A 14,167-nucleotide genomic window follows, 5' to 3' on the forward strand; every position below is an offset into this window, starting at 1 on the left:
GCAGCAGACCCCCCCCCCCCCATTGCCGTGGCTTGTGGGCTGGTGTTGTTATTACCAGCATCAAACCTCTCATAGAAGGTATTGAGGTCATTTGCTAAGGAGATGTCACTGTTCAGTTTGAGGGAGGCGCCTTTGTAGTCTGTCATCGTTTTGAGCCCCTGCCACATAGCTCTAGAGTCAGCCTGTTCAAACTGGAGTTCAATTTTATCCTTGTAGCGCCGTTTGGCCTCTGTCACTGTCCTCCTTACGTTGTATCGCGCCACCTTGTGGTCATTCATGTTGCCTGCCACTAGGCCGTCGTTGTATGCTTTGGTGCGCGCTCTCAGAGCTTCACGGACGGATTTGTCTACCCAGGGTTTTTGATTTGGGTAAACTCTCATTGTGGTAGTGGGGATTGTTTCTTCCACCAAAGTACGAACATAGTCCAGCACTGTCTCCGTGTAGACATGAATGTTATCTGTGTCGCGGAACACGCTCCAGTCTGTGCAGTCAAACGCAGCCTGGAGCGTCTCCTCTGACGTCAAATTCCATTTCTGCACCTCTCGCGAGACTACGGGAGTGATTTTGATGTCATTTATATGTTATTGTTCTACTCTATTGTAATCAGTTCAGTTATCCATCTCATACACGTTATTGAATCTTGGTATCTGTATCTCTAGGTCCAGTCCAAGGTCAACCTGAAGTATGACTCCTGGCACAAGGAGGTGCTCAGCAAGTTTGGTCAAATGCTGGGCCAGAACATGCAGGACTTCCACTCTCAGATCTCCAAGGTAAAAACCAATGCACATAACGGAAACCACGCATTCCTTTCTGAATTAATTTGGTTTCATAACATTTGACAATTTGATGTTCCCCCTCTAGTCCCGTCAGGAGCTAGAGCAGCACTCTGTGGACACGGCCTCCACCTCTGACGCGGTCACCTTCATCACATTTGTCCAGACGCTCAAACGCAAGATCAAGCAGTTTGAGAAGAACGTGGATGTAAGTGAGACTCTGAATAATTTCAGTCATGGTTGTTTAACCGTACAGCATAAGCAAGGTGATGGTGGATTCTCTCTGAATCTTGTCGGTCTATTCCCCACTCTCTCTCTTTCTCTTTCTCTCTCTGTCTCTCTTTCTGTGTCTCTGCCTTTCTCTCTTGTCTCTGTCTCTCTCTCTCTGTCCTTCAGTTGTTCCGTAACGGCCAGCGTCTGCTGGAGAAGCAGAGGTTCCAGTTCCCTCCGTCCTGGCTGTACATCGACAACATCGAGGGCGAGTGGGGCGCCTTCAGTGACATCATGAAGCGCAAGGACACCGCCATCCAGCAGCAGGTGGCCAACCTGCAGATCAAGATCGTCCAGGAGGACAGGGCAGTCGAGAATCGCACCACCGATCTGCTCGGGGACTGGGAGAAGACTAAACCAGTCGCTGTAAGATAAATTGGGGATCCTTGGATTGCTTTTTTGCAACAGACAAAATCGCACTCAAATCGCTGTTCCTTTCTTTGAATACATTACTCATTAACCTGTTTGGCCCATTATCGGATAAGATCTTCTAATATTTACAATTCTTTCCACTTTATCACTTTTACTGAAGCCGATTAGTTAGCATTCTCAGATGTCTAGCTAACTCCTACTGCATTCTCTGATGTCTAGCTAACTCCTACTGCGTTCACAGATGTCTAGCTAACTCCTACTGCATTCTCTGATGTCTAGCTAACTCCTACTGCATTCTCAGATGTCTAGCTAACTCCTACTGCATTCTCTGATGTTGTCTAGCTAACTCCTACAGTATTCTCTGATGTTGTCTAGCTAACTCCTACAGTATTCTCTGATGTCTAGCTAACTCCTACTGTGTTCTCTGATGTTGTCTAGCTAACTCCTACAGCATTCTCTGATGTCTAGCTAACTCCTACAGTATTCTCTGATGTCTAGCTAACTCCTACAGCATTCTCTGATGTCTAGCTAACTCCTACAGTATTATCTGATGTCTAGCTAACTCCTACTGCATTCTCTGATGTCTAAGCTAACTCCTACAGTATTCTCTGATGTCTAGCTAACTCCTACTGCTTTCTCAGATGTCTAGCTAACTCCTACTGCGTTCACAGGGGAGCCTGCGCCCTGAGGAGGCCCTCCAGGCTCTGACCATCTACGAGGGCAAGTTTGGGCGTCTGAAGGACGACAGGGAGAAGTGCGCCCGCGCCAAAGAGGCCCTGGAGCTCACGGACACCGGGCTGCTCAGCGGTAGTGAGGAGAAGGTGCAGGTAATGTCGGCCCTCAACTCAAAGTCTTCTAAAAAAGAATAGCTAGAACCAAGATGTATTTTGCTACTCCCTACATTGCGAGAGTAAACGCAATTTTTAAGATTTTTTTTTAATAATTTAATAGATATGTTAACCTACAGAGTATAGAAAATATGAAGTACTCTGTTTGGATGAGAGTCTACAAGCAGAAGAGCAGTGTTGACTCTGCTAGCATATGTCCAGCAAACCCCCCTCTTTGTTGACAACAACCTAAGCTCTGAATGGTGGATTGAGCTTTTTCTGTATAGTGTGTGTGGTGTAGGGCTGACCTCGAATAGTCGACAAGGAGCCGTCGTCGACTGCCAACCATAGTCTGATGCAAAAAAAAATTATATATATATATTTTATTTTATTTTGTATCATTCTTTCCAAAAGCAAAGAGGCCTAGAAGCGTGGCTAACGCTAATGGCGCACATACCAGCGAGGCTAAAAACGGGCACAGAGGCACTGAAAGAGGATTTCACACACTAGACAAATATCAAGATGTATCCATCATTGGACCAATTGCATGCTTTCGCAGAGGACAAGAAGCCTTCAGTCGACTCCTTCAGACATTAAGCACCCCCCACAGCCCAAATGGAAGGATCCCCCAAAATTGTTTCAGAGTCCCCCCCTACCTCTAACTAATGTAGATGTTTCAGAGCCCCCCCCTACCTCTAACTAATGTAGATGTTTCAGAGCCCCCCCCCCCCTACCTCTAACTAATGTAGCTGTTTCAGAGTCGTCGTCCCCTACCTCTAACTAATGTAGATGTTTCAGAGCCCCCCCCTACCTCTAACTAATGTAGCTGTTTCAGAGTCGTCGTCCCCTACCTCTAACTAATGTAGATGTTTCAGAGTCTGCCCCCCCCCCCCCCTACCTCTAACTAATGTAGATGTTTCAGAGTCCCTCCCCATACCTCTAACTAATGTAGATGTTTCAGAGTCCCGTCCCCCCCCTACCTCTAACTAATGTAGATGTTTCAGAGTCCCCCCCCCTACCTCTAACTAATGTAGACGTTTCAGAGTCTCCCCCCCCCCCCTACCTCTAACTAATGTAGATGTTTCAGAGTCCCCCCCCCCTACCTCTAACTAATGTGCACATATAAACATTTTGTAGAAGCAATAGAAATGACAGATTACAATATATTCAAATATTTAACCAGTTTACTAAACATGCATATTAAAAGAGCATAAACAAAACAAGGCAAAGGGATTCAGGTATTTCTCAATGAGCAGCATCTACATAGGGGTCCTTATTACCACTTGTTGTGGTAGTTGTTCTGACTAGAGCGCGTCTCTGCTGACCTCTAGGTGGCGCTGGAGGAGCTGCAGGACCTGAAGGGAGTCTGGTCTGAGCTGTCCAAGGTCTGGGAGCAGATAGACCAGATGAAGGAGCAGCCGTGGGTGTCTGTTCAGCCACGCAAGGTAACAAGTAACACACACACACACACACACACACACACACACACACACTATTTAGTTAATTCAGATCAGTCAGTCATTGTCCTAAGTAGGGCTGTACCGAATGTCATTTATTTTATCTTCGAAGCTTCTATTGACGTTTTCGAATGAAGCTTCGAATGTCTGTAGTCATATTTTATTTTAAAATACATTTGTATATATTTTTTATAAATATACTCAAACAAAATCCTCAATTTGAATAAAGTTATTCATCTGATTAAATGAGACTTTAAATTTATTTTTAAATCAACTTTCTTTAATGAATATAACTCGTCAGTTTCGTCAACATAAATAATCCAATAAGGGCACGGTTGGTACGAAAGTGATGGTGACGTCTTGATGGAGCACCAAGTCGATGCAGATAGGCTACACCCCAGACGCATAACATTTTTATAAAAAAAAAATTTAATACAATTTCTAATGTTGATTTAGAATTCAAATGTCAACATTATGAATGAAGCTTCAAACTATTCAGTACAGCCCTAGTCCTAAGTGAACTTGTATATTTTATTAATGTTTGAATTCTGCATGTGTAGCTTCGTCAGAGTCTGGACGGCCTCCTGAATCAGCTGAAGAACTTCCCAGCCAGACTGAGGCAGTACGCCTCTTATGAGTACGTGCAGAGGCTCCTCAAGGGATACATGAAGGTAAGGGATTACTGTCCATCACAGTTAAACAAGTCTAGTGTGGTTATTACTTCTTTCTTGTACAAGTTTGGTGGGCTGCCCAAGGGTTTAACACTTCCACTACCACGCTACAGAAGGTTAACCCTTCCACTACCACGCTACAGAAGGTTAACCCTTCCACTCTACCACACTACAGAAGGTTAACCCTTTAACTACTACACTACAGAAGGTTAACCCTTCCACTAGCACACTACAAAGGGTTAATAGATGGGGGCAAAAAAACACACAAACTGATTTATCTCACGATGTCTAAAGATGTAAGAGCGGAACCTCATTGAGCCAACTCCTGCTCTCTCCGTCAGGTCAACATGCTGGTGATCGAGCTGAAGTCAGAGGCTCTGAAGGACCGTCACTGGAAGCAGCTGATGAAGCGTCTGCATGTGAACTGGGTGCCGTCTGAGTTGACCCTGGGCCAGATCTGGGACGTGGACCTGCAGAAGAACGAGATGGTCGTGAAGGATGTCCTGGTGGTGGCCCAGGGAGAGATGGCCCTGGAGGAGTTCCTCAAGCAGGTGAGCCTCTAGAAATGAGACGGCTCACTAGTTAGACCCAGAGAGAGATGCCCCTGGAGGAGTTCATCAAGCACTTAACCTTCTATAAATGAGACGGCTCACTAGTTAGACCCAGAGAGAGATGCCCCTGGAGGAGTTCCTGTAGGTTGTGGGATTATTTCCTAAACCCTAGCCATATTTTCAGTAGATTTGCCTAAAAGTACATACCCAAGTAAATGGAAGATTGCTCCACTTCTATTGCTCCACTTCTACAAGGCCATTTGCATGTTCTTGGTATCTAGGGACATCTATGGATTGTGTCTGTTACTATGCTTAAGTAAATCGTAATGAACCAAAGGAGAATATATATATATATATGTTTTTTATTTGACTGTGAATAACACCATGCTAACATTGACCAAAAGTTAAAAAAAATTTAAAATTAAAAAAAGAATTTCCACAGAGCTCATTTAGCACCTTCTGGAGATCAAGTGTACTAAAAATCTAGGGCGGCTAGATGGTGTAGTGGGCAAGGCGCTCGCCATCAACGCTGGAGACGCTGGGTTCGAATCCAGCTCTCGGCGTTGCTATCAGCTTGGCTGGTCGTTCATACTAACACAATTGGCAGTGTTAGCGGTGGGAAAGCTGATGGGTGGGTCCTGGGCATTGTGGACAGCGACCCCTACAGTTCGGTCGGGGCGCCTGCACAGCGAGGGTAGGATCTGGAGGGAGGTAGTGTGCCCTTCCACACGTTACACTCTCCCGGTGAGAATTTGCGCTGCCAGGCTGGCTGCCGGCTGGCTGCACATGCGTCGGTGGAAAGCATGTGACAGTCTCCGGCCTCCCGGACCAACAGTAGGGGGGAGTGCGCAACAACCAGGAAGGGGGTTGGGAATTGGCATAACGACTAACAGTGGGATGGGAGAAAAATCGGAAAAAGGAGGGGGCGAAAAAGATTTAAAAAAATTAATAAATAAATAAAGTGTACTAAAAATCTAAGCGGATGATTTGGTTTTTTGTAGATGCAGTACTGAAACATCCGGACACATGCAATTTGAAATATGAATATAGAATATCAGGCCTATAAATGACCTTATTATGGCCAAGTCATATATATGGATCGGGCCAATGGTCTGAGTTAAATCTGGATTTAGTACCACCAGGCACCCGTTACAGGGCAGCAAAGACCGTGAATAAAATTGACCAAGTACAGTTACTTTTGTATAATGTTTATAGCTCCGCATAGTTTTTTTTTGATGTTCACAGAAAGGTAAAGAAACAATATACGTTGTGTTTTATGGCAATACAGTTTAGGTTTGTTTGATCCGTGAGATATAAACACGAAAATCACGTCAATATTTCGAAGAGAAAAATGGTTGGACTTCCGTTGTCTGCGGCTGGTGTGAGCTGGGTAGTGTAGTTTTATGAAATTTCGCCGTCCATTGAAAGCCCTGGGTCTCCTTTCTTAGAACTACAACGATTTCATGAGTACTACTTCTCGCATCTAAATCGTCCGTTTTCCGGTGCAATGCATGGAGATTTAGCTAATAACCTTAACCTCTTAAGCCCGGAGCCCTATTTTCTGAAAATCCGCCTACAAGGCCCATTTGCATGTTCTTGGTATCTAGGGACATTTATGGACCTCAGTGGATGGATGTATTCCCAGTGTCCAAAATATTGTCTATTACTAGGCTTGCTTAAATTGTGATGAAACAAAGGAGAATATGAATTATGATTTTTCTTTGCATCTTTGACGGTGAATAACACCATGCTAAAAATGACCAGACTGAGCTCGTTCAGTACCTTCTTGAGATCACGTGTACAAAAAATCGAAGGAAATGAATAAAGGGAAGATGATTAAACAGAAGGTTTTGTAGATACAGTACTGAATTCTGCCATCCGGACCCATGCAATTTGAAATATTATTATAGAATAATATGGAATAGCAGGCTTATAAATTACCTTATTATAGCCAATTCGCACATTTATGGATTGTGCCAAATCTTATATTTCAAATGCCCGAGTTCAATTTGGATTTAGTATCACCAGGCGTGCATGAAGAACAGAGAATGAATCTACTGTATGTACAGTAGGTTTTTTATTCTTGCAACAGCTCCTCCATTTTGAAACTGATTTCAAATCGGATGGTTGCTAAATGTTCACAATAGGGGAGACAAACTAACTGCGCTCTAATATATGCCAATAACGTTCAGTTTTGAGGTATATAATCCAGAGTAATAAGAGAAATAAAGAAAATTCATACACAAGTAATTTGCTTGAAGGCAGCTAGAATCTGTTGGGAAGTGTAGTTTTTAGTATGGATGCTCGATATTGGCTTTTTTACCTATACCGATATTGTCCAACTCTTAATTTCCGATACCGATATCAACCGATACCGATATATGCAGGGTCCCCCCCCCCCCCCCCCCCCCCAAAAAACTGAATAATTTCAGGTAATTAACATTACATATCTCTTGTGTAATTAACACAACATTATGCATACTTTGACAATAAATTAAATAATAATTTGTTCTTACTTGCTTGCCTGGGTAAATAAAGGTTAAATAAATGTAAAAAAAAATATTTTTTTTCTTTTTCTTTTTTTACCGATACCGATATTTTCCGATATTACATTTTTATGCCAATATCGGCCGATAATATCGGTAGGCCGATAATATCGGACATCCCTAGTTTTTAGAAATTCCAATGCTCATTGAGACCGCTGCATGTCCTCTTCTCAAAATGACTACAATTGTCATCATTCAGCGACTGCCGCTAATTCAAAATGGCGGAGCTCCGCGATCAAAACAACACATTTCAAAAACTAAAATCTCACTAATAACACTTTAAAGGGGAGATGAAGCATAGCGATAAACACAGTCATAGCATCAAATTAGTATTTAGATAAACCACAGAAAAAATCACGTTATAAAAATAAGGCGTTTCTAAGAAAACGAGTTGTAATGTCAATTTATGTAGCATTTATGAACATGTGCGCCGCCATTTTGTTGCTGACGTCACGGTGTTGGTTTGGTGTATACACTGTGGGTTAGCTGCATAGTAAACATGACTGTCGGGTCAGTCAAATGTTGCCTACCAAACAACGGGACCGCGGTGGTTCTTTTTGTATTGCTCCTGGCTGTTCAAACTAAGTTACCGTGTGAAAGAGAGGAAAGTTGGTTAATTTCCACAAACTACCAGTGAAAAAAACAGTGTTGTTGGCACGTTGACTCAGGCTGGCTGCACTCAGGCGGAGCGATCAGCCTGTTGGACAGGGAATGAAGATCTCCAGCGAACACTTCATTGCCTCGGATTATGTTGTTGTTGTCGTCCAGAAGACCACTAATCAGCTGAAGCCTGATGAGGTTCCCTCGGTCTTCGACAGACAGACCGGCGCAGGCAGTTCAGCGTCGGGACCATTTAGCCTGCTGGCTACATAGCTCCACTTCTACCAGCGTCGGGACCATTTAGCCTGCTGGCTACATAGCTCCACTTCTACCAGCGTCTGGACCATTTAGCCTGCTGGCTACATAGCTCCACTTCTACCAGCATCAGGACCATTTAGCCTGCTGGCTACATAGCTCCAGTTCAACCAGCGTCGGGAGCATTTAGCCTGCTGGCTACATGGCTCCACTTCTACCAAATCAAATCAAATTTATTTATAGGGCCCGACAACACACGTTAATGTCCCCATGGGCCGTACAGGTCTTCTTTAAACAAGTCAAGAAGACAACATAACAATAAGTCAAGAACAGAACAAGAACACAATAGGGTCCAAACATTTTTTAGATGAATGCAAATAAATGAAAGAATGCAAGCACTCCCAGACATACCCCACGCGAAGGTAAGGAAAAACTCACTAAAACCTAACAATAGGGAAAAAAGCTCCACAGGCGGTGTGGAGGAGAGAAACCTTAGAAGGGCCATTCAAGGGGGGATCTCCCTTCTTAGATGTTGGTGATAGTAGTGTTGCAGACGGACAGTTGGTAAGCATGCACTCATGTGTGTGGTGAAACACAGATGAGTGCATGCAATAGCAACTGTACATTTTGAAAAATTAAAGATAGAGCAAATAGCGATAGCAACTGAACATTTTGAAAGATTAAAGATAGAGTTGATAGCGGATCTATTTGAGGCACAGGGGCGGCGCAAAGAGGGTCACGTCCTCCCCGTCTTAGTCACGGGACATTCAACACTCCGGTCGTTGCTCAGGGACAGCCGGAGACAGGGAGATAGGGGGTGGCGCAGAGAGGGTCGCGGACTCCTCGACATCATCGCGGGACATCCGGCACTCCGGTCACCACTACGAGACCTCCGGAGACAGGGGGGCACGCAGAGGGGGTCGCAATCTCCCGGAGAGGGGGGGGGGGGGGGGGGGGGAAGAGTTAGAGAGTTCCCATGTTTGTGGTGCTGCAAAGGAGCAGACATGTAGTACCCTGTAGTGCCATGTAGTACCCCGTAGTGCCATGTAGTACCCTATAGTACCCCATAGTGCCATGTAGTACCCCGTAGTATCCTGTAGTACCCTGTAGAGCCATGTAGTACCCTGTGGTGCCTTGTGGTACCATGTAGTACCCCGTAGTGCCATGTAGTTCCATGTAGTGCCATGTAGAGCTATGTAAGCCATGTAGTACCCTGTAATGCCATGCAGTACCATGTAGTACTCTGTGGTACCCTGTACCCTAACTAAACTACCCTATAGTAAACTACCCAGTGGTACCATGTAGTACCCTGTACCATAACTAAACTACACAGATTAATCTAAAGGTCAGTCCCCGACCAGGTGAGATCAAGGTAGGTTGAAGGAGAGAGAGAAAAGATGAGTCTTAAGCAAGGATTTAAAAGCTTCGACAGAGCAGGCGCGATGCACCACCCGGGAGCGATGCACCACCCGGGAGCGATGGCTAGCTCCCGGCTGGTGCTAACTAGCTAGCCATCGCTCCCGGGTGGTGCATCGCTCCCGGCTGGTGCTAACTAGCTAGCCATCGCTCCCGGGAGCTAACGCCGGTACCCGGCTGGTTGAACTGGAGCTATGTAGCCAGCAGGCTAAATGGTCCCGACGCTGGTAGAAGTGGAGCTATGTAGCCAGCAGGCTAAATGGTCCCGACGCTGGTAGAAGTGGAGCTATGTAGCCAGCAGGCTAAATGGTCCCGACGCTGGTAGAAGTGGAGCTATGTAGCCAGCAGGCTAAATGGTCCCGACGCTGAACTGCCTGCGCCGGTCTGTCTGTCGAAGACCGAGGGAACCGCATCAGGGTTCAGCTGATTAGTGGTCTTCTGGACAACAACAACAACAACAACATAATCTGAGGCAATGAAGTGTTCGCTGGAGATCTTCATTCCCTGTCCAACAGGCTGATCGCGCCGCCTGAGTGCAGCCAGCCTGAGCCAACGTGCCAACAACACTTTTTTTCACTGGTAGTTTGTGGAAATTAACCAACTTTCCTCTCTCTTTCACACGGTAAATTAGTTTGAACAGCCAGGAGCAATACAAAAAGAACCATGCGGTCCCGTTGTTTGGTAGGCAACATTTGACTGACCCGACAGTCCATGTTTACTATGCAGCTAACCCACAGTGTATACACCAAACCAACACCGTGACGTCAGCAACAAAATGGCGCCGCCCATGGCGAAAACAGAGAAATTATATTAGATTTTTCAGACAAATAAGCAGGATTTCACATTTTATTATAGGACCCTGTCTTAAGGCCTCTGCATGCTACAGCAACTTCAAAGCAACTGCACCACAACATCGACAAAGCAACAGTGTTTTAGACACTCTGCCTTTATGGTTCTGCAACATCGACGCGCAAAGTTAGTTTAACTAAAGTTAGTTTAGGTTCGTGTTAACGTTAGATAATGTACAAAATAAACGTATTTCCGGTGCTTTTAGACGTTGCTCTTTTATTTTGAAATCCCCCGACCGGAAGTATTTGTGATGTATTCTGCTTGTGTAACTTTAGGTTAGTTTTAACGTTAGCTGGCAGCTACAGGCACTCGAGGTCGAGGAAGAGCTGCTGAATTTAATCGGCAGGAGGAGAGCGAGCTCGTCAAAGCTGGATATATCCCTGTGGTTGTAGGCATGAAAATGCAGCTCGAACTACCTGTTATTATATTAAATTAATATACAACTTGTCCGTGTCCAGTCCTTTCGAACTGCCCCACCGTCCGTTCATTGTAAACAATGATGCATGTAATTATATTAACGTTACTGTGTGTTGTTGTAGCTATGTTAATAAATTCTGAATGGCATTAACGTTAGTTGGGTATGATAGAGCATTGAATAGCATCAAGTTCAACGCTAGCTGGCTGGCTACAACAATGGAGGATGGTATTCTCTGCGGGACCAATATTATTATATGACAGCCCCGCCCCCATTCGCTAACCAACCAATCACTGCTACGCAATATCAACAGTCTAGAGAGAATTAGTGATGCACCGATGTGAAAATTGTGGCCGATACCGATAATCGATATTAATATTGCTGTTCTGGCCGATACCGATATTTACCAATGTCGATATCTCTGTATAGAAAACACTTTTTTTATGATAATCAAATAAAGAGCTATTTTCCAAAACTCATTTTTTTTTTTTATATATATATATAAACGTTTGTAACTTATTTTCAGACATTACTACTATTTAAGGCCAAAACTTGTATCTGCCCATATCGGCCCTATCTTGATATCGGACCGATACAGATGTGTAAAAAAACGGCCATATCGGCCGATATTATATCGGCGGCCGATATATCGTGCATCACTAGAGAGTGATGAATGAATGACGTGATGTCATTCGGGTGGAAGAGGTTAAAATCATTGCTAAACAAACGTAGTGCTGAAAATATACACTTTGACTGCTGTTTTTTTTTTTTTATCATTATCTTTTCCCCCCTCCTTTTTCCTCCGATTTTCTCCCATCCCAATGTTAGTCGTTATGCCAATTCCCAATCCCCTTCCTGGTCGCTGCGCACTTACAGTCGGTCTGGGAGAGTGGAGGCTACCACGTGCTTCCTCCGACACATGTCCAGCCAATCAACCGCTTCTTTTCACCTGGCAGCGCGGATTCTCACAGAGGGCGTAGCGTGTGGAAGGATCACACTATCCCACTTAGGTCCTATCCGCGCTTAGCAGGCGCCTTGACCGAACTGTAGGAGTCGCTGTTTACAACGACCCGGACCCACCCCGCCAGCTTCTCCCACCCTCTAATACTGCCAATTGTATTAGTGTGAACGGCCAGCCAAGCTGGTGACAACCCCGGAGCTGTGAGCTGGATTTGAACAGGTGAATCCAGACGCTCCGGGGTTGGTGACGAACGCAATCTCCGTTACGCCACCTGACCGCCCTTGACTACTGTTTTGATAGGGTTAGGGTCTTTACTCTTGGCTACATTTGAAAAAGAAACGCAACATCACTTAATACGGACTGTATTGATCTATTTGTGACGTGAAATAAATCTCTGCCTGGTACCAGTAGGTACTAAGAGATTAAACCGGTACTTCACTTGTCATAATGTAGGGAAAAGGTTTTTCTGTTGCCACTTAAATAAAAACAAAAGACAACCTAGTATTGTCACTGATTACCCGATTTGGATTTAAATTCACAGGGTCCCGATTTGATTTCAGTTGGATATTGAATTAGGCTTGATGGCGCTGGTTTCAGTTTGGCCCAGCACCCGACATTGTTTTCAAAAGATATAATTTGGTCAACTGAGTTTCCATTAGTAGTGCAAGGAAACTCAGTGCAAGGAAAACTAGAGACTACCTTCTGCAGGACCGAAGGTGCGGTAGGAAATGATGTTTAGCAAATCTTAAAACACACATACACTTAAAAAAGGCATACTGTAGATTGAAAGATTGCTCTTGGGATATTAAGAATCAATATCTGATCATTCAAATTAAACTTTCTTTTTCAATATTTGTACTCTGCCCTATTGGTATGCCTTACTCATATTATGCTTACAATGAGTAGCTCTAACCACAGGCTAATTAAATTAATTGTGACTTTCAATACATCTTGATTCCAGTCATGATGTGTGTGTATATTAAGGCTGAGATGATATGCCATTTGGAAGAATCTATAAATCGGGACCAAATTATCGATAAATATAAATATTTTTATTATTTTGCAGCAATTCTTTGTCGTTACAGATTCTTTGTCATCTTTAGTGTTACAGATTTCCCCAAACTACCACAGTGATCCTTCTCATTGTATAGTCTGTGGTGTCTGGATGTGATGGAGGAGTGCACTGCATATTGAATGCACAGTGCAGAGTTGCAATTCAACTGAATTTACATGAAATGGGGATGTTTTAACTAAAACATGCCACAAGACCTAGTATTTTAGTATAAAGTATTAAAAAAATAATCGATAAGTCGTCTCAGCCTCAGTGTATATAGGATGTATATACGATTCTGCAGGCTCTATAGTTGGTTCAATGTTTTCACCTTGCAATATCTATATGAATTCCGTATATTTCTCTTTCTCAGATCCGTGAGGTGTGGAACTCGTACGAGCTGGACCTGATCAACTACCAGAACAAGTGTCGTCTGATCAGAGGCTGGGACGACCTCTTCACCAAGGTCAAGGAACACGTCAACAGCGTGTCGGCCATGAAGCTGTCTCCTTACTACAAGGTACGTGGAACTTCTAGTCTCATTCCCCTTGAAGAAATAATAATCTTTATTTGTAGAGTACCTTTCATACAAGAATTGCATCTCAAAGTGCTTCACAGCAGCAAAATAGACAGCAGGCATACAAAATTGCCATACAATGAGCAACATTTAAAACTAAAGTGTAACATTTAAAATAAGTATAAAATAAATAAGGCATGGAGCATTAAATCACATACTTCTTCATATTCGGATCTAACATCCCAATAGGCCTGTTTGTTTATGGTTTGATTATCACTGATGCACATCTGTAGCTTTAGTGATTTATGACCACAGGGACTTTAACCCACTAGTAATCATTTTTACCCGAAAATGACTCTCTATTATTGCATAACAAAAAATTATGTACTGTTTTGACACCAAGAGAAGCCCTGGAGCACACACCCCTCAGTACAGGATATACTCCCCTGGAGCACACACCCCTCAGTACAGGATATACTCCCCTGGAGCACACACCCCTCAGTACAGGATATACTCTCCTGGAGCACACACCCCTCAGTACAGGATATACTCCCCTGGAGCACACACCCCTCAGTACAGGATATACTCCCCTGGAGCACACACCCCTCAGTACAGGATATACTCTCCTGGAGCACA

The 14,167-nt window shown here is 44.0% G+C and overlaps 1 protein-coding gene across 1 annotated transcript in view; it reads left to right on the forward strand.

Moving 5' to 3' along the window:
- LOC311239764 (cytoplasmic dynein 1 heavy chain 1-like) overlaps positions 1–14,167 on the forward strand; it is a 218,548-nt gene that overhangs the window by 59,855 nt on the left and 144,526 nt on the right. Inside the window, exons 15-22 of the mRNA XM_084328191.1 lie at positions 660–770; positions 862–981; positions 1,170–1,409; positions 2,087–2,242; positions 3,574–3,687; positions 4,260–4,370; positions 4,712–4,921; positions 13,388–13,534. Coding sequence (XP_084184317.1) covers positions 660–770; positions 862–981; positions 1,170–1,409; positions 2,087–2,242; positions 3,574–3,687; positions 4,260–4,370; positions 4,712–4,921; positions 13,388–13,534 — 1,209 coding nt within the window. The remainder of the gene's footprint in view (positions 1–659; positions 771–861; positions 982–1,169; positions 1,410–2,086; positions 2,243–3,573; positions 3,688–4,259; positions 4,371–4,711; positions 4,922–13,387; positions 13,535–14,167) is intronic.

This window comes from Notolepis coatsorum, assembly GCF_963971535.1.
Source record: "Notolepis coatsorum genome assembly, chromosome: 14".
NCBI classification, from domain to species: Eukaryota; Metazoa; Chordata; class Actinopteri; order Aulopiformes; family Paralepididae; genus Notolepis; species Notolepis coatsorum.